Here is a 22,056-nt window from a genome sequence, read left to right on the forward strand (position 1 = left end):
GTGCAGCCTGTTTCACAACCACACAACACTGCTATCAGTTGCACAATCTAAAGAAAGTATACTGAGGAAACAGTTGTGTCAAACGACTCGGAAGAGAGTTTTCAGAACAGCAGTTTTGCCATGCTAGCTCTGAAGCTAACTCTGAAGTAACTTGGACACTGAAGCTTTTCAATGAATACACCCCATGCTCAGTACCATGGAACCGACCACTTTAGAGATTTAACTTTATCCTTTATTTGGAAACACAGAGTGAAATCAGCAAACCAACTTTTTGCTTTCTTTCTTTCTTTCTCCGTCCCTCTCTCTCTCTCTCTCTCTCTCTCTCTCTCTCTCTCTTTCTCTTCTTGTTCTCTCTCTCTCCCTCTCTCTTTCTTTCTTCTCTTTTGTTGTCTCTCCCTCTTTCTCTTCTTGCTCTCTCTCTCTCTCAATCTCTCTCTCTCTTTTGTTGTCTCTCTCTCTTTCTCTTCTCTCTCTCTCTCTCTCTCTCTCTCTCTCTCTCTCTCTCTCTCTCTCAGTGGTGTCGTTCGTCGTGCCCCTATTGAGTTCCACTCGTCTGTTCCACCGGCTCATGAGTATCCTCCTCTCCCTGGTCTCCACCTATCTCCTCCTCAGCACCGGGTAAGCAAACATGGCCGTCGCTGAACACACTATCATTGGCCAGCATCCTCACTGACCAACACTGTCACTGAATGACCCTGCCCATCATTGTTTAACACATCAACACTGACCAAAAGGCTCATTGACTGGCGCCCTTCACTGACCAATCACTAGTCATGATTACCTTCCTGTACCTCTCCTCTCCTCTTCTTCTATCCTCTTCTTCTCTCCTCTCCTCTCCTCTCCTCTCCTCTCCTCTCCTCTCCTCTTCTCTTCTCTTCTCTTCTCTTCTCTTCTCTTCTCTTCTCTTCTCTTCTCTTCTCTCCCTCTCCCTCTCCCTCTCCTTCTCATAATACCATCTCTGATTGACCTTGTTACTGGCTGACTACATCACTGTTTAACACATTGCCACTAACCCACAGCCTCACGTGTTTACATGCTGTTTTCAAAGTGGGTTTAAGTTTTATTTCCGAATTAAATTGAGTTAATGTCCCATGCAGGGCTATAAATTTGTTTTTTCATCACTTGCCAATTTGGCTAGTGAATGTTAAATCTTACTAGCCACACATGCACTCACTATTAGTGAAAGGCGCTAGAAAGTTTTCTTTTGTACCAGCTGAACTGAATTTCTGCCATTAAGACTCAGAGAGAGGAATTCGTATTTAACGATTTAATGTTAACATAGTTGACAATGGAATTGACATAAGTAGACAGTATTTGGCGTAGGTCCAATCATCAGCCCGGGTCTTGCGCTGGCGGATCCGGTAGAGCCTGCCGTAGCCGTGCAGCAGGACCTGGACCTTTAACCCCCCGGACAGGAAGACTGGACCCAACTGGTGGTGGTGGGGATGGAGGAGGAGATTTCGGACCGGCCATGCCTAAAGCCAGCAAGAAAGGAGAGTTAGACACGTCGCTATAAAGGAAATGGCAGCCGCTGATTGGCTCTGCGAAATGCACAGGTGCTCTGGGTCTTCCTGGCAGAACTAACGCAGGCTACATTTCCACCAGCATTTGGTCGGGTGGCTTGTGTTCATTCAGAGCCCTGGCCCCACGTAACCAAGGTCAATCACTGATCAATCGCTACCCATCACTGATTGACACCTTCACAATCAATCACCAGCCATGGGTATCCTCCTGTCCCTGCTCTCCCCACCTCTGGACAGGCTGAACACAACACAGTCCTAAACCAAAAACACCCAGTGTCTCAGTGACTGACCCCATCATTGCCTAACACCACCATCACTATCAAACACCATCACTGACCAGTAACTAGCCATCACTCCTCAGTGTCCTGTCCTTGTCGTCCACTCCCTGTACCTCCCTCTCAGCACCGGGTAAATACAACACGCATTGCCATCACTGATTGGTCTACTATACCAACACTTTTAAGGAAATAATCATTTGTCCATATGTATAGGAGTGCATTTTTATTAGGTACATCAAAACAAGAAATAAAAAAACCCTGCCGTGTACAATACAGAATACATTTTGTATTAGATGTATATCATTGAGTATGCTGTCCTCTTTATATAGTTGACTGTGGTTTATTTAGTATGATGTCCTTTTTACTTTATATGTATCACATTTAAAATAAGTCCAGAGTTTACGGGCCACCGCATGAAACCACCGTACCACAGTCAACTGTAACCGTCCTCCTTTAGTGACGGTGTGAAGAGGAATGAAGTAGAGAGAAGTGAAACTGTTGAAACCACTAAAGGTACTTTCACACGCTGGTTAAACTTCTCTGATCTGCAGCAGGCAACATATAACACAGGAAATGTGATGCAGTCCACTTTCATATGGACCAAAGTTGACATTTGCTGATAAATAATGTATCCTTATAAAATAATTAAGTCTATAAATGTATAGATCTTCCCACTAATGCATTTTGAACAGGGAAGGGGGGTCTTCAAACACAGCATTTTATGCATTTATTAGATAGCCTTGACAACCTGACTGCCACTGAACACTCTCTTCAAAGACAGCATTCAAGAGCAGACACACAGCTCAGTTGTCCTCAAAGGCCGCCGTATTCCCCGTCAGGTCAGGTCAGGTCAGGTCAGGTCCACTCAGGTGTGTGTATAATCTCAGCGAGTAGGCCAGACCAAATGTTTACAGAGCTTTGAAATCGTGATAGCCAGGCTAAGTCAAGGTTGCCACTGACAGACACATTCAGATGTGTCTCCAACACAAATTTGCCGCCTTGTCTGCCTACCCTGCATGGATTTGGTGTGTGTGGAGAACGTGGGAGCAGTGCATGAGTGTTTGTATGCGCCGCTTACAGCAGGGGTTCCCAAACTTTACCATGACAAGGCCCCCCATATACCAGTAAATTCCACACTGTTTTTTTCTGTTTTCTGTGTGCCCTGTCATCTGTGAGTGTGCGTGTGCGTGTGCGCGTGCGCGTGTGCGTGTGCGTGTGCGTGTGCGTGTGCGTGTGCGTGTGTGTGTGTGTGCAGGTATGAGGCTCTGTTTCCCCCGGTGCTGTCCTGGCTCATGTTTGTCTGGATCAACATGGAGCAGGAGGCCATGACCGCAGCGGCCTTCAGCAAGCAAGAGGTACGTACACACACAGCCCAGCCCAACCCAGCCCAGCCCAGCCCAGCCGTGTGTGTGTGTGTGTGTGTGTGTGTGTGTGTGTGCGTGTGTGTGTGTGTGTGTGTGTGTGTGTGTGTGTGTGTGTGTGTGCGTGCGTGGAACCCTCCTACTATCAAAGTGTCAGCTGGTCATAACAAATACCCTTTTCCGCCAGAAAAACAGGTTCAAAACCTCCTGGATGCACCCTCGATCAAAGTGTTGGCATCTCATTGACTATGTTATTGTCAGGGCTAGAGATCAGAAGGATGTTAACATCACCAGAGCCATGACCTGTGCAGATGAGTGTTGGACTGACCATCGCCTAATTCGCTCCACAATGAACATCCAGCTACATCAGACACGGAGGTCACAAAGGAAGCAAACCCGTCCTAAATTCAACACCGACAGCTTGGGGGATACAAAAAGAGTTCAAGAACTTCAGAAGACCCTACATGAACGACTCCCAGAAGAATATCCTGAGGATGTGGAAGAACACTGGCAGACCCTTAAGACCATCCTACTCGATACCTGCAAGGACACCCTTGGCTACAAGACCAGGAAACACCAAGACTGGTTTGATGACAATGATGATGAAATAGAACAACTAATCAACAACAAAAGGATAGCCTTTTGCTCTTGGCAGCATGACATCAATTCCAAGGTTAAAAGGCAGGCCCACTCCAATGCAAAGGCACTTGTCCAGCGCAGGGTGCGAGAGTTAAAGAATCAGTGGTGGACAGAGAAGGCTTTGGAGATCCAGAGACTTGCAGACTTGGGCTTCTTTAATGCCACCAAAGCTGTGTATGGTCCAAGTTATCGAGGCCTCAATCCCCTCCGCTCCAAAGATGGGAAAACACTGCTGAAGGACGAGAAAGAAATCAGCTCCAGATGGGAAGAACACTTTCGGGAGCTACTGAACCGAAACACCACAGCTCACTCAGAATCCATCAACCAAATTCCTCAGCAGCCTATCAGGAAGTATCTGGATGACCCTCCCACTGAAACTGAGGTTTTGGATGCCATCAGGAAACTGAGTAACAACAAGGCCTCTGGACCAGATGGGATTCCTGCAGAAATCCTCAAGCAAGGTGGGCCCAAACTTCTCAGTCACATCCACAGTCTCCTTACCAAGATCTGGAAGGAGGAGAAAATCCCTGCTGAACTGAGGGACGCCCTGATTGTCACCATTTTTAAGAAGGGTGATAAAGCGGACTGTGGCAACTACAGGGGCATCTCCCTCCTATCCACCACAGGCAAAGTGCTGGCCCGTATTTTGGCCACCCGACTATTACCACTGTCAGAGATGATCCTCCCAGAGTCGCAGTGTGGCTTCCGCCCCGCCAGAGGAACCTCCGACATGATCTTCACAGCTCGTCAGCGGCAGGAGAAATGTCGAGAGCAACACCTACCCCTGTACATGGCATTCATCGACCTCACTAAGGCCTTTGATTCCGTCAACAGAACTGCCCTCTGGTGCATACTATCTAAGATTGGATGCCCAGACAAATATCTGAAGATCTTGCGCCTACTGCACGATGACATGACCGCAACTGTAGTTGAGAACAGTGGCTGTGAAACAGACCCTTTCAAAGTGGAGACAGGAGTCAAGCAGGGCTGCATTATTGCACCAACCCTCTTCTCCATTTTCATTGCCACCATCCTCCACCTCACCAGTCAAAGTCTACCTGAGGGTCTCAAGTTCGTATACAGGACAGACGGTGGGCTCTTTAACATCAACAGGTTCAGGGCAAAGACCAAGGTGCTCACATCCTCCATCATGGAACTCCAATATGCTGATGATAATGCCCTTGTGGCTCTGTCTGAAGAAGAACTCCAGAGCATCATGGACGCCTTTGCCAGAGCCTACCAACTCCTGGGACTTGATATTAACATCAAGAAGACTCAGATTCTGTACCAACCTCCTGGCACATCCCCAAAGGTTCCAACCATCCATGTGGCCAACAACTCCCTGGAAAATGTGGACCAATTCATGTATCTGGGTAGTCTTCTATCCACAAGATCTGACATTGATGCAGAAATCCACCACCGAATTGGGTGTGCCAGCGCAGCTTTTGCTAGGCTGAGGGACAGGGTATTTGAAAACCGTGATATCCTGACTAAAACAAAACTCATGGTCTATCGAGCCGTTATTCTTCCCACCCTGCTCTACGGAGCTGACAGTTGGACTACTTACAGTAGACATCTGAAAGCCCTTGAGCAATATCACCAGCGATGCCTACGTAAGATCCTTAGGATCAGCTGGGAAGATAGACGCACCAATATCAGTGTCCTACAAGAAGCCAACATCCCAAGCATCACCTCAACTATTGCTAAGCACCAGCTACGATGGACAGGTCATGTGATACGCATGTCAGACAACCGCCTTCCAAAACGAATTTTGTATGGGGTCATTCCAGCTGGAATGAGCAAATTTCTGAAAAATCTCCCACTCGACCCCCTCGGATTTGCCTGAAACATCCAATAGATCATATCCACAATATCAGAACTCAGCTCTGGATACTTTTGGCACAAAAAATCTGTAAATAAGTACACCCCCTACGCTTGTTTTAGCGACATTGCATGAGTGACCATGTTCAGACTCAATTATCTCCAGAACTATTTGTGTCAGATTCATTATATTTTCAGGGCTAAGAGTCCCAGACCTGAATATCATATATTACAATTTGCAGCACTGTAAGTCAAATCACACCGTAATAATGTGCCTCTACTTTTTGTAGATATCATATGTTCTAGGGTTTCCAAATGTCTGTAAAAACCTCAAAGTTCTACATGTAAGGTTCATCCTTGGTAAATGGTCTGATATGTACCATGACTTTCACATCATAGTATATCTAACAAAAGGTTCCAGTGGTTGTTGAGATACAGAGGTCCAAAGATGGGAAAAAATTAATTTGCACCAATGTTTGGAGCAATATTTCCAAAGCATGACACTAGTTAGGAGCTTTCTGTTTAGTGTTTCTGAAAGAGGATGTTTTTTTAACAACATATAAAAAAATTGGGATGGTGTTTTGCCTCATTCTTTTTATAACGGACTTCAAAATCTCAATTGGCTACAATTACTTGAAGCTATGAGGACCATGTCACCAACCGACTTGTCGCAACTCTCAAATCCATGGCTCTGATGTCACCTTAATAGTGAAAACAAGATGGCTACCCTGTGAATGACAGAGCAAATTCTAGGGAAACCATAACACTTGTAAATGAATTGATTGATGCCACACAGCAAGAATAGCACATTGCACATGGCTTTGATAGACATTAATTATTTTAATTGTAAAATCATAATAATCATCATCATCATCATTTTAGTAGTAGTAGTAGTAGTAGTAGTAGTAGTAGTAGTGGTAGTGGTAGCGGTAGTAGTAGTCTTGGAATAAAGTGATGAAATAGGAGAGGATTAAAGAATTGTAGCACTCTTGTTTGCAACAAGGACTCCCATCCTAACTAGTCTTTCAATCAGCACCTGTAACTTTATAATTGCTATGAAGCTTGTGTCTTACTCGTTAAGTTATCAGCTGTATTGCAAAATAACTTAATTCAGACTATTTTGACAGCATGGTCCTGGAGTTTTAGTTAGAAGAGTTTGCTTGCATACAGTATTCAATATCAGGTGAATATTGAAGGCACAGAAGTTCATATTGGCACCAGACAACCATGTGGTTCTTGTCACATTGTTGAGATCTAATTCAGCTGCTTGCATCATTATAATATCATACCACTGCAATGCTGGCAAGTGGATTGCAGGTTAGCAGCAGTGATCACAGCAATCCTGGTTTTGATACTTGTAGACAATGTTCATTACTTGTAAAGTTCATCATCACATTGATCCAGGTGAGATGATGGAAGCCGAAAGGAAGCTTTGCAGCATGCAAAAGCGTACAGATATGGTGGTGGATTGGGGGCGGGGCACAGTTCTACAGTCAGGGTACCTCTGTCGTGGTGACTGTTGGCGGGGGTGGGACTGTTTTATGGTCGCATAGGAAAGTAAAAGTTGATTAGAGATGACACATAGGAGGAGACAGTTTGTAAAGAGGTATCCTGATTGTAGAACTTCCCGCCCCCCATCATCCTCCCCTGACCGAAGTGCCCTGAGCATGGTGGTGGTATCCTTACTGAAATCATAACCTATGTTGTCTTTGTCCTTCAAGGTACCATTTTTGTTGTACCTGTACAATGACAATAACATTTCACTCAAAGTTTCATTCAGGTGTTCCTCATTGAATTGCCAATGACGGATGGTTGCACACAACAATATGAATGCAGATACCTAATGCACCATCAATGACAATGGCAAGCTACCTTATAAAGTCAACTCATAAGATGCAGCTAGTGATTGAAAGTTAAGTGTGTATAAAATCATTTGTCACAGGCCAGAGCATTGAAAGTTCCTGACTTGTTTAATACATTTCATTTTTTTTTTTTCAAATATTAAATCACCATCAAGGAAGTCAAGGTTGCATCAAGGAAATCATATCAACACCTTGTTTTATTTCCAGAGGTTGTTTTTTTTATGACTTCTCTCAAAATGGTACTTCTCTCAACCATCTTGAATTTATTGCTAACGTAGCGCCAGTGAGAACATGTTGCGTAGTCACTTGATCATCTGGCCGATAGTACACTTAAAAAGATGAGGCCAGAATCCCAGACAAAAATCAGAAATACTGAGCTGAACAAACAGCTTTGCCTGGGCCCGGGATAAAGTCGTCTGAAGAGACCCCTTCCCAATGCATGCAATGTAATGAGTACCTTGATAATCTTGATTCCCCCATGTCCTTGGCCCAGAACAATTCACCACTTCCGCTTCCCTCTGCACTGATTTGATCACAGGCTTATGTCACACCGCAATGCACTTTACGATCATTAAAAGGAATGAGGTAAAACACCATTCTTTTTTTTTGCTATGTTGTTAATAAAAATATCCTCTTACAGACACAACAAAAAACAAGTTCACAGCTGGTGTCATACTTTTGAGGTATTGCTCTAAAAAATGGTGGGGTTTTTTTTCATGACGCCACTTTGGATGGATTTGAGGGATGCATGCCACACTGCATTGAGATTTGAAAAGGCATTATACAAATAAAGGGGCAAAACACCATCCCAATTTTTAGATATGTTGTTAATAAGAATATCCTCTTCGAGAAACAACAAACAGCAAGTTCACAACCGCTGTCATACAGTTAGGGCCAGAAATATTTGGACAGCAACACAATTATCATCCTTTTCCACCCTATACCCCACCACAATGGATTTGAAATAAAACAAAAAAGCTGTGCATTAACTGTAGACTGTCAGCGTAAATGTGAGGGTGTTAAAATCCATATCGCATAAACAGGAATGAAATAGCAATGTTTTTTGTGTGTGTTGCCCACTTTTCAAGGGATCAAAAGTAATTGGACAGTAGGCTTCTCAGCTATTTTCCAGTCAGATGTGTGTTATTCCCATACTACACCATCACCAAGATGTCAATACAAGGTCTTAGAGTTCATTTGAAGTGTTCCATTTGCATTTCCATATATTTTTACGGAATATCCATCAGATCCAAAGTCCATCTGTCACCATCAGTGATGCAAGCCATCATAAGGTGGAAAAAAAATCAAAACAAACCCATTTGAGAGATGGGGAAACAGTGAATATGATTAATTCAAGAGTTCAGAATGTTGGAAAAAATAAATACCAGAGCAACACCAAATTACCCTGCAGACATGGAAGACAAATGCTGTGGATGACAGACAATATTCTGTATCTGGTGAACAAAAACCCATCTTCCAACAGTTGGCCAGATGTAGAACAGTGTCCAGGTGAACGGTGGAGACATGTCCAAGGCAACAATCAAGAAAAAGATCAAGAACATTGAGGAACACTTCACCATAGGAAATACAGAGGGTTCACTAAAAGATGTAAATTATTGATTGCATCAGAAATAGCAATACCAGATTTGGCTTTGCCAAACAATGTCTTAAAAAGACTGTATAGGTCTTGAGCTACATCCTATGGACAGAGGAGACAAAATCATCTTGTACAAAGGTAATGGGAGGAAATGAGTATAGAGAAGGGAAGGAACTGCTCATGATTCAAAGCATACCACCCAATCAGTGAATCATGGTGGTGGTAGTGTCATGGTGTTGGCATGCATATCTGTCAATACGATTATCCCCTTGTATTTATTGATGATGAGGACTACCGACAAAAGCCACAGGATGAATTCTGAAGATTATTATCATGTCATATTAAACCTAATGGTTCTGAACTCATTGGACAATGCTTCACATTGCAGATGGACAATGACCCAAAGCTTCATCTGAAAGCCACTAGCCATTTCTACCCCCAAAAAGTGGAATATTATTTAATGGCCCAGTCAATCACCTCACCTGAGTACGGTTGAGCAAGCATTTCACTTGCTGGAGGCAAAACTAAAGGGAAAACACCCTATGAATAAGCAGGAACTGAAGACTGTTGCAATAGAGAGCTCACCATAGCATCACCAGGGATAAAACCCAGTATCTATTGATGTCTATGGATTGCAAATTACAGGCTGTAACTGACTGGAAAGTATTTTCAACCAAATGATTAAAAATTGAAAGTTTGATGTATAAATACTAGACTGTCCAATTACTTTTGGTCCCTTAAAAATGGGGTGGCACTGATAGAAAATGTCATAATTCCTTCACAGTTCACTCGATTTGGACGCAAATACCCCCATATTAAAGCTGAAAGTCTGCTGTTAATGTACATCTCGTTTGTTTAATTTCAAATCCATTGGGATGGTGTACAGCACCAAAAACATGAAAATTGTGCAGATGTCCAAATATTTATGGCCCTAACTGTATATTGGAAATATTGCTCCAAACAATGGTGTTTTGTTTCCTTCCCTTGATGCTGACTTCCTGGAACTATTTTGGAACTATGCCATTGGCTCCATGAGCCGCCATCTTTGTGTGAAAATGGAACACAAAAATCAAGGGGATAGGCCACCTTCTTAGGATGGGATTGAGGGTTCAGTCAGATATACTGAAATACTGAGCTGAACAAGTATAAAATCACCTATTTGGTATCAGAGATTTTAGGTTTTAGTGTACACTGACTTGGCTATTCATTTTAGGTGTAGTAAACCCAATTTTTTTCTAAGGTAACAGGGCTCCTAAGGTACACCTGCATGTCACACAGGAATGAGTTTTTAAAATTTATTATAAAAATAATGGGGCAAAACACCATCCCAAATTTTAGATATGTTATGAATAATAATATTATCTTTCAGAGACACCAAACAGCAAGTTCACAACTGGTGTCATAGATTGGGAATATTGCTCCAAATAATGGTATAAATTAGTTTTTGCCCATTTTTGAACCTCTGCATCTCAACAACCATTGGACCCTTATATCAAATATGATGTGATGTGAAAGTCATGGCACATATCTGACCATGTACCAAGGATGAACCTTGAATGTTGAAATTTGAGGTTTTTATGGACATCTGAAAACCCTTGCAATTTTAATTTCAAAGAAAAGTAGAGGGCCAGTTTTAAGGTGTAATTTGACATACAGTGCTGCATTGCAATTGTAATGTATGCTCATCAGGTCTATGACTCTTAGCCCTGAAAAAATAATGGACCTACCACAAATAGTTTTGGAGATAATTAAGTCTGAATATGGTCACTCAGGCAGTGACGCCAAATCAGGGGGAGGGGGTGTCCTTATTTACAGATTTTTTGTGGAAAAAGTATGCACAGCTGAAACCTGCAATGGTGGATATGTTCTATTGGATGTTGAAGCCATCACATATATTTTTTTCAAGCAAATCCGAGGGGGTCGAGTGGGGACCATTTGCTGATTCCAGCTGGAATGACCCTATGACCAACTAAAGGAAGGAAAGCGTACTCAAGGAGGGCAGAAGAAGCGGTACAAAGACATAATAAAAGTACATCTCAGAAAGTGTAGCTTCAATGTCAATAACTGGGAGGAGGCGGCCCTCCAAAGAGATGAGTGGAGAAGGTTGGTTCATGAGGGTACAGCACAACTAGAAGAGGACCTCCACCATGCTGCAGAAACAAAAAGGCAACTGAGGAAGGAGAGAACCACTGCCAAAATGAATCCTCACATCCAAACAACTATGCGTGCTGTTGTGTGGGGACAGTAAAAGAAAATTGACGTTTGCTGCTATGTCTGTTATTTGGCTTATTTGGCTTTTGTCTCCACCTGCTTTACAATTGCTGTCTGTGGGCATGTCCATCTCTGTTTTTAATACCACCTTAAACATTCATTTTCAAAAATGTGCAACTCACCATGTGGTTAGTGGTGTTCACCGGTAATCCCTTACAAGTTTGATAGCATAAATATGACTTCTGTCATGTTTTGTTCATCATTATGAAATGTTTCTTGTTTTGCAGCTCCACAGAATAGACTTCTCCGAAAATGTGGACATCGCCAAGATCAGGCAGCTGAAACTGGATGATATCAGGCGATCTTACTTCTTCGTATCCTTAAACATTCATCACTAGGACTAGGATTGTTTAAAAAGCAGTGTTAATTTAGCACGGTTTTAGGAGTATATGGTCACATTCAATTTTAGCATTAAATTCAATTCTTTGATTGTTGAATCAATGCTGTGACACCATATCTCACCAAAAGGGATAAAGCCGACTCTCCAAGTGTCAATGCTGATATTGAAATGTGAAACAATAAATCAGTATTATCAGAATAGTGTTGGATTGACACTATTGTGGTGTCAATGGTTGGATTGACACTGCACAACGCATCTTTAACTGTGTAGTGTACCTTGTGTTTGTTAACAATACGCCTAGTGCAGTGTTTCTTAGCTGGTGGGTCGCGGAGGACCCATGGGGAGGTTGTGGAGCTGTGGTATGAAAATATATAAATTCACCCTTAAATGTCACAAATGTGAGGGCAGATGCGCTATTGAATAAATGACTTGTCATATCAAAGAGAGGGTGAAACATTGTTAATACTCTTCTCCAGTAGTTAGATATGTTGCATTTCAGTAAGATTTTTCATAATTACAGTAGCATACATTCATTTAACTAATATGGTCAATAGACCTACATCACATGCACTCCTACAAGCAACTCATATTTCGATGTTGCAAAACATTGGGTCACAACGCAATGACCATGGAAAACTGAGGATCCCAAGACTATTCCTTGCGCATTTCTGAACTTTACGCTAAGAGAATGCTATCCATTGTCTATGAAATGTCTATTCATGGTTCTTTGCGGGTGTGATTAATGTGTTTTCTTTGTAGTGTGTTTTTGCGCAACACAACATCCGACTTGCGAATCTGGTTACACCCTGTTGCATCATGGTGTAGAGAAATACTACCTATCAGCTAGGAAATTTGAAGTGAAAAATGCACTAGAATAGTCTTGTGCTACAGTGTTTTTTTGTTAATTTGCCATTGTTTATTTTAGTTTTTTTTAAACAGGCCTCATTTCTGCTCACTGAATTCTATTTGACTGGTATTATGCCTTAGTTTGTTACCAGGAAATCCAAATAAAAGCAAGTACGCTTGGTTGAAGGTGAAGATAGGTCACCTCCCAGGAAAAGGTGCAAGACAAAGGCTGACTGTAGTTTTTGGAGTGAGATGTCTGCACACTTAAGATCCTTTTTGTTGGCTTTTATTATCTCATGGCTGGATTACGTTTTGACCTCAGCAGTCTTCATCAGATTCTCTTTTCAGGGAGAATCTGATGAAGACTGACTGTTGAAGTCGAAACATAATTCTGAGAAGAGAATCTGATGAAGACTGTTGAAGATGAAACGTAATCCAGCCATGAAATAATAAAAGCCAACAAAAGCGATTTTAAGTGTGCGGACTTCTCACTCCAAAAGCAAGTAAGTGTACCATTCACCATGTGCTGTGGTGAATTTATCGTGGGGCTACTAACAGGAAATAGTCATTGACATTATCATACAATGGTGTGTACAGTAGCAGTAGCAGTAGCAGTAGCAGTAGTAGAGCTGTAGTTGTAGTAGTAATAGTAGTTGTAGAAACAGATATGTATTAATCCCGCAGAAAAGTAAGGGAAGGTGTCAACTTAATTTTCCTTAACTTCTGCTATCAGGTATTCTTCATCATTACGGCTTTCTTTGGTACAGGAAACATCGCTTCTATTAACAGGTATGAGGTGCTCTCATCTAGCCTGCATTTACTGGAAACTGACTGTTCAGTATTGCAGTGTTCCTGTGCCGAGTGGTGGTGGTGGTGGTGGTGTGTGTGTGTGTGTGTGTGTGTGTGTGTGTGTGTGTGTGTGTGTGTGTGTGTGTGTGTGTGTGTGTGTGTGTGTGTGTGTGTGTGTGTGTGTGTGTGTGTGTGTGTGGGTGTGTGTGTGTGCGTGTGCGTGTGTGTGTGTGTGTGCGCGCGTGCAAGAGCAGGGATGTGTAAAGATACACCACAGCACATTTCCAAATACAATACAAACAAAATATATAACACTCAAATGTACCAAGTAAGATACAAACTACATTTGTGGTAGTTTATTTTGTATTTGTATCTGTTGTATCTGTATCTATTGTATTTAGTATTTTGAGAATACAACAGAAACTGTGATGGCGTGACTATCACTAGGGTTGTGTGTGCGTTTTGACTGTCACGCCACTGAGCCTGACGTTTTGGTATAGCGGACAGAGCCACAGTTTGGCACCCCAGAAGGTCTGGGCCCCGAGTCCCGGTAGGGTAACTCTACTTCCCTTTGCTACTCAAGCAATGTCTTGTAAGACAATTAACCCATTTTAGCCTAAGGCACCTGCAAAAACGCCTGCTGAATGCCTAAGCCCTTTTTGGGAAAAGGTGCCGTCAGCCTATAAAAACCTATGTACATATCTCAGCCTCCGAAATTCATAAAAACATGACATGAGTTGCATTTAAAAGCTAGGACCCTCAACTTGCATTGGAATGTGTTACTTCAGCTCTAACGTACCCACATTTTTATTTTTTAAAAAACCCTGTGAAAACTCAAGAGCCTGAATGCAGCGTATGTTACTCCAGACGCCCAGGACAATGCTAGCCAGGCCTTGCCCTCCTAGTGACGCAACACCTTCAGCGTTGCTTCTTGTCAGGCCAGAAACAATACAAATATCGTCTCTGAGCTCTGTAAAAACAGGGAAACCCTCCCACTTTGTCGGGAAGCAAACAACCAGTGGCAAACCAAGGGAGGCGGGTCAACCATGCCCTTTGGGTAATGTTAATTGTTATGCTCTTGGTCAGACGAAGTTGATGATAATCAGGCTAGGACAATGCAGTGTATACACAGCATCAGGCTCAAATGGGTTAAACAGATTTAACAATTGAATCAGTTAAATAACAACAACAAAAGGTACTTTAACGCAAACTCCTGTATAGCCATGATTTCAAGACATTGAACACATAAGAACGTTCAGTTTTTGCAAATATGGAGTAGGCTGTATGAGCAATGGGCCAGTCGTATAACATTACATTACATTACATTACATTGCATTTGGCAGACGCTTTATAACCAAAGCGACTTTCAAAAGAGGACATAATCAAGCCAACATCACAAGCAAATACAAAGTGCACAGGAGATATACAGAACAACAAGTGCAGTTGCAAAGAGGGGTTAGTTTTTATTTTATTTTATTTTTTTATATAGAGTAAATAACGAGTACACACACACACAAACACACACACACAAACTAAACAAAAGCATGGTGCATACATGCGTAGACGGTATAAAACAGCATTATATTTATATACAGTACATCCTCATGATGTTGTGTGTGTGTGGTGTGTGTGTGTGCGTGCGTGCGCGTGTGTGTGTGTGTGGTTTGTGTGCATGCGTGCGTGGTATAGCCTATGCTGGTTTCCTTTCCCCCTGATTGTGCCCGTTTCCTCCTGTACAGCTTTGACCCAGCTTCAGTCTACTGCTTCCTCACCGTCTTCAACCCCTTCGTCATGGGAGGACTCATGATGTGGAAGGTACTGCCTGCTGCCTTGTTACATATACACACACACACAGACGCACACACAAACACACAAACACGCGTGTTTTATATGACTGTTTGACTGATGAAGCCATACAACAAGGCACATTTGACCACATTTGAAAGGGGTATGCCACTATTTTGGGGCTTAATACAGTTAAAATCGTTGGCTGGGGTTTATAAAGGTGGCAAAGTGTCTTATTTTTCATGTTAAGCTTTGTCTTGCTTTAAGACAAGTGAAAAGAAGGAATATGTCGCTAAGCTAGTGAAAGTCAATGGATCCGTGTAGCACAAATGCATTGTGCTACACGGATCCATTGACTTTCACTAGCTTAGCAACATGCTCCCTCTTTTAACTTGTCTTAACCCATTGACGCCTAAGGCACCTGCAAAAAAGGGTGCTGAATGCCTGAGCCCTTTTTAAGAAAAGCTGCCCTCAGCCTATAAAAACCTACATATATCAGCTTCTGAAGCATATAAAAATATGCTCTAAGTTGCATTTAAACGCTAAGACCCTCATCTTTCATTAGAATGTGTTCATTCATCTCAAACAAACAGAGATTTTTAATAAAGTTGTCTCAAATCTCATGAGCCTGAATGTTGCGTGATGACGCTCCAGGCGCCAGGGCCTATGTTGCGCAACGCAACATCAGGCATCAATGGGTTAAAGCAAGACAACGGCTTACATGAAAAATAAGACACTTTACCACCTTTATAAACCCTGGTCAACGATTTTAACTGTATTAAGCCCCAAAATAGTGGCATACCCCTTTAAACTTAAAATCATGTCAACATAAGCACTGTATGAACGCTCTGGGGGAGTCACAATAACTCGCGAAACGGCAGATGAACCTGTTCAATTCCAATCAGTCTGTTGTGATTACTTGTTTACTGATGCTTGATGGACGATAAAGATAGTGTAATGACACGACTGACTCCTGTGCCTGCGCAATAACAACTGGCCTGCACACCTTGAAACTTTTTTTGTGTGCCGGTGTGGCTATTTCAGAAGGGATCACTTTTAGAGAGCGGACGTTGTTTTGTAATGTTACCATAGCAACGCATCACGTATCATGACAGTAGTAAAGATATTTTGCATTTACCTCTGGATATAACATACCTACACCATAGTTACCATAGCAACACCTAATGTACTTAAACACACACTGAGCGACGTTAGTCAAACCACAGCACAAGGTTTCCTCTGTTTGTTCTTTAGTGCAAAAGCCCAGTCTATGTTTTACGATGGAAATATTGACTATGTTTAGGTCGTCCCCATAACACTTTTGATTACTGACTCCCATGTTCCTATTGTTTCAGACCTCTGAACGCTTTTAGGCAGGGAAAGTGACTGTAGCACAGTCAAGATTTAAGATTCAAGATTTCTTTTATTACATCTCTTTAGAGGAGTTTAAGAGAGTAAAATTCTTTGATTTTTTTCTCCTTAAAAAATCAATAAATGAAATGCGTGTGTGCCAGCGTCTAACTGTATTCTACAACAGCTACTCCCCTGACTGCAGTGCTATGTAGTTTGGCGTATAATCATGACTGTGATAACAACAACAACAGCAATAAAACTATTCAGATCAACACCTTCATTACTGTACGATGACCTCATATGAGAAATGAAATAACTCATTTTACATAGTGTTGTTCTGTTAATTCTCCACTGCATGCACTGGGTGGAGGTTGTCGTTACAACTACAGTATGATCGGTTTAAAGTTTAAACACATCAACCATTAATGTGAACCAGGAAACACTGGAATACTGTATGTTTCATCAGGCATTGTGGAAGGAACTAAAATTATGTAACATGTTCATACCCGACCTCAGGCACTCAGATAAGCGCCCTGCCACCTTGAATAGCTCCCCTGGACAGATTGTAAAGAAAATCCCGAATGTGAATTATAAAGTTGCTTTGCCAAAATGGTACTTTTGGGAGATTATAATATTCAAATTAATTTGAAAGTGCAAAACATAGCCTTTGAAATAATGATGGTTACATGTCTCTGATATGGCCACATTAAAACACATTTTGGTCCCCATCTGAAGTCATGAAGATATTGATTAATCTCTCGACCAAGAGTCATTGTGGTTAATCACGTCTTTTTTTGTCTGTATATGTGTAGAAGTTTGAGTGGGGATCTTGTCTAGGGCACAGGTAAGGGGGGAGGGGGGCATTAAGGAAAAAAGTTTAAGAACCTCTGATATATCATGATACACCTGTTGTTTCATGTATTCTTGGTGTTTCTCCTGTCTAGGTTTTAATTCCATTCGTCATTGTGATGTGCACCTTCGAGACTATACAGGTCTCAACACAGCTTTCCTCCAGAAGGTACCTATATAACATCATCATCATCGTTTTTTCATGCATGTTTTTTCCCCAAAACCAAGTGTGTTTTTCAGGTCAACTCAGGGTTTGTTGGCCATCTCTCTGATCATTTCTCTGTCTTTTAAAATTTCAGCTTGTTCCTAATTGTCCTGGTCATCTCTGACTTGATGGCTCTGGTGAGTCTAGCTCCACCTGCTACTATGTACACCACACTACTCTGCATCCCATCTCCACATCGTATGGGTCAATGATGTTTTAGTAGTAGCACACGTCAGGGAGGTGCAACCACAACTAATGCCACTAGTCTGCCCTACAAAGCAAAAAGGCAGTAACTGCGCAGAACTCAAAACTGAGTCAGTTGACTTTAAAATGATACTGCAATCCAGTATAACTGTTTTTGGGAGATCATTGGCATGTGACAGTTTTGTTACTTTATATTACCACCTTTTTTGAAGATCAATCATTTTATTTAACTTTAGACTTTGATATATGGCATTGAAGTCATAGTAACTCATTTTAAACAGCAATGCACTTACTGGCTTTTTGCTTTGTAGGAACTGTATGGATTAAAGGGGCTCTATGTAGGATTAAGAGTTTAATTAATCATGTCAATCAGTCAATCATGTCATCAATGAGTCAGCTGATGCTTATTTGAATCATTAGTAGCCTAAGTGAACGATGCTTCTCGCGACCACTTTGGACAGAACGGTCCGCTAGTAGTGTTGTGGGAAACACTTTTCTTACGAAAGATTGCTTTACATACCGTATTCAGATTTGTGTCTATTGCTGGCATTCTGTAATGAAAAACATTCTCACAGCGAGCTTATCTAAACAGCATTTTTTCATGTTGGTGTAGATTTTGAGACGGGCATGCCACGGGCACTGCGCAAACTACGTAATCCTTCCTTGTGCCCCTTTTAAATGTTTTTTTTTGTTTTTGTTTTAATGGATTATCTAAAGAAGCATATTCATTGCTAGCCAGGCCATGCCCTCCTAGTGACGCAACACCTTTCTTCTGAGCTCCTGAAAAATCGGGAACTCCTCCCACTTTGTCGGGAAGCTTTCAACAATTAGCAAACCAAGGGAGGCGGGTCGACTTTGCCGTTTGGGAAATGTTAATTGTTATGCTCTTGGTCAGACCAAGTCTCGAAGAGATTTGAAAGTCGATGATAAGGCTAATTCATCGTAGTACATGAATTGCCAATAACTATTCATGCGCATTAGGTGTGGTTGTACCACCTGACATTTGAGCGCCCCCAAAACAGTCATAGACTCATATACTGAGGGATTCACACAGCAGTGAATTCCGCTGGTCGTGATGATGGTGCTACAGTATCTCTCCTAACACTGCCTCTCTCTGTTTCAGCATTTCTTTTTCTTGGTTAAAGATTACGGGAGCTGGCTTGACATTGGCACCAGGTAGGTGCCGTGAAAACGCATGAGTGATGTGTATTTGATTTGTATATTGTTTGAATAGACCAGCATGGTAAATAAAACCCAGTCAAAGTGTTCCATGCCACTAAGCCACTAAATGAACCACTGCAAACTCACACTGTTATCTCTCTCTCTCTCTCTCTCTCTCTCTCTCTCTCTCTCTCTCCCTCGCTCTCTCTCTCTCTCTCTCTCTCTCTCTCTCTCTCTCTCTCTCTCTCTCTCTCTCTCTCTCTCTCTCTCTCTCTCACACACACACACACACACACACACACACACACACACACACACTCTCACTCACTGACTCGAGCACACACACACACACACACACACACACACACACACACACACACACACACACACACACACACACACACACACACACACATACATTACCCTTCATCTGCTGTGAAACTAAAAGAGGAATTTCCCTGTCTCTCCTTATACGCAATGAAGAGTGACTAGATCTAGATGTAGATGTTTTTTTTTTTTTGCATTACAAGTTTAGTTCAGACAATTTTATCCAAACCGACTTAAAAAATTGCACATGGGTATATCAGAAACAGACTATCTGTGGGTAAAGATACACAGACGTGACGTGAAGTTGGGGCAGAGGAGGAGGTTTTGTTGTGTTATGAAGGAAACTTATCTGTGAGGAGAAGAGTCTTCACAAGCTTCTCGATGTTTAAGAGAGCTGGCACAACTGTTGTAGAAGCTGTTAAAGCGTTGGGGGAGAGTGACCGAGAACAGATGCTACAGTAATTAAGATCACCAGCAAATTGTAGCGTTCCTTCATCGACCCATTTCCAGAGAATTTCATGCAAATTAATGATAACAAATAAACTGGCAAGGAAACCATGGCTAGCACGCACGTCCTCATTCGCAGGGTTAAAAATTAACTTCTGATTCTATCATGTGTGCTATAGCATCAGTCAGTATGTGATGTTCATGTCAATCTTCTGTATGATATCTATGACAAGATTCCTGAGGATTGCAGAAAACAGTTGATCTAGAAGTTTCAGTAGTTACCATATTGAAAATGTTTGATGATTCGATTTCGGTGTTCCGTAGCATCCATGACTGTGTGATATCCATGACCACACTACTGCTGATGATTCTGTGCTAGGTTGTGTAGCATTATTCACTATGTGATTGTGATGTCCATGATACCATATAAGACGAACAACAAAAACAACAACAACAATTATGATGATATTTTATTAATCATTAGTTTTTCCGATTCTGTATTGTGTTCTGTAGCATCACTCACTATGTGCTGGTGATGCCCATGATGATATAATAATAATGACATTTTCTTTTTCTTGATTCTGTGTTTTGTGCTCTGCAGCATCAGTCACTATGTGATTGTGATGTCCATGACCATATTCCTGATGATCCTGAGTGTGATGACGCATGTGCTCACCTCAAAGAGGATGTTGGTGGGGAGGAAACTGAAGGTGCACTTCAAATGAAGAGATGGACTCAAGCCACAGCGCGCGCACGCGCTAGCGCGCGCGCGCGCGCACACACACACACACACACACACACACACACACACACACACACACACACACACACACACACACACACACACACACACACACACACATACACACACACACACACACACAGTTTAGCAGCATGCACTGTTGGTTTCAGCTGGGGTGCTAACACACAGTTCCAGTAAGTGAGCAGCACTGATGAGAGGAGATCTTCTGGGGTGAGCGCTCAGTACTATTCTGAGTGTGCTGCTGAGCTCCCCAGGGACCGCCTGCCTTCTTCTTCTTCTTCTTCCTTTGTCATGGCTATGTAAATGTAAATGTAAATGTACTGAGGTGGCACAGAGGGAATGCCCCCTATACCGCTCCTGGCCTGGTTGCAGGATTTGGATGGATGAGTTGTATTCATCTCGCCATAGTGAAAATGTTTTTTTTTAATTATTATTATTATTATTGTTGTTGTTGTTATTATTATTTATATGTTGGGTGGAAAATAACATATTTGTAACCGTAGGTAGGGGTAACATGAATGTGTATTATGTGGGGTTTTTTTTTTTTACTTGGACCGGAGTGGAAGAACATCTAATATTCACTGTAAAATGTAACTAGTAACAATTATCAAAATTATGTTCAGACATCGTTACACTAGAATGACATGGTTACTCTGTGGTGTAAAGGTAGCTCTATAGTTTTGCATAATATGAAGGTGGTTTTGACTCGACTGTTCAAAACTTCTACTAAACGGTTCGGACGAAGGTCAATTTGGATTTCATTAATTATGATGGTTTGGGCATTGTGATGGTAACTCTAATTTTTAAATAAAACCGTTGGCTTATATGGGAGTCGGGAGATCATGTCTGTCGTGTTGTGTTTGAATGTACAGTTTTGCTTTAGCACACACCTACTCACTCAGGAGAAAACAGCATTTTAAAGACTAGTGTCTTTAAAACAACAGAGTACTTAGAGTAATGAATGAAACAGACCTACCAGAATAACCAGAAACAAAAGGTTTATACTTTCTCTAAAAAAATAGCTACTCTTAAATGTCGGTTGTTTCTTTGGTCTCCCCTCGAGTCACACATCAACTTCTCCAAAATGCATCTGCAGAGATGTCAGATAAGCACGGAGCAGTGACACTGCAATGCAACACTACGTCCAGTTTCAACCAGTACACGATCATGCAACGGATGCTGCTGATCAGAAACATCTTTTGGAACACTATGTAACTTTCCGCTTTGGAGACCCTATACTGGCTAGAAGCATAATGGTCACTCAAACATAAGTAGGACTACAGAGAGATGGATCCTCTCTTCCTAATCTGCATTAGTGTGGTAGTTCCATGGGGTCTTGGGGTGGCACCGCAAATCCTGAATTTCCTGTCACGCTGTTATTACGACTTAGGGAACCACTCGACGACGGTGAAAATATTACTTCTTCGAGGTTGAAACAATTAGGCCTTCTTAGTCGTCACTTAAAGGTGCACCGTGTAGGATTGTGGCCAGAGTAGCTGCCTATTGCCAAATTTGACCTTTTCATGAATATTTACTACGCAATAAAGTCATATTTACTGGTATGACCCAAAGAACAGGAAGTTTTGCAGTTAAAATGTACTGGAAATTCAAAATGGTGGAAGATCCCCCTTTTCA

The 22,056-nt window shown here is 41.9% G+C and overlaps 1 protein-coding gene across 1 annotated transcript in view; it reads left to right on the forward strand.

Annotated features, from left to right (window-relative positions):
• The window catches only part of pign (phosphatidylinositol glycan anchor biosynthesis, class N), a 49,890-nt gene extending 28,626 nt beyond the window's left edge, over positions 1-21,264 (forward strand). Inside the window, exons 21-29 of the mRNA XM_063206684.1 lie at positions 516-618; positions 3,057-3,156; positions 11,580-11,666; positions 13,272-13,327; positions 15,067-15,142; positions 17,410-17,483; positions 17,614-17,656; positions 18,847-18,899; positions 20,260-21,264. Of these exons, the coding sequence (XP_063062754.1) occupies positions 516-618; positions 3,057-3,156; positions 11,580-11,666; positions 13,272-13,327; positions 15,067-15,142; positions 17,410-17,483; positions 17,614-17,656; positions 18,847-18,899; positions 20,260-20,383 (716 nt within the window). The 3' untranslated portion in view covers positions 20,384-21,264. The remainder of the gene's footprint in view (positions 1-515; positions 619-3,056; positions 3,157-11,579; positions 11,667-13,271; positions 13,328-15,066; positions 15,143-17,409; positions 17,484-17,613; positions 17,657-18,846; positions 18,900-20,259) is intronic.
• The last annotated feature ends 792 nt before the right edge of the window (positions 21,265-22,056 follow it).

Source organism: Engraulis encrasicolus, chromosome 9 (genome assembly GCF_034702125.1).
Source record: "Engraulis encrasicolus isolate BLACKSEA-1 chromosome 9, IST_EnEncr_1.0, whole genome shotgun sequence".
NCBI lineage: Eukaryota > Metazoa > Chordata > Actinopteri > Clupeiformes > Engraulidae > Engraulis > Engraulis encrasicolus.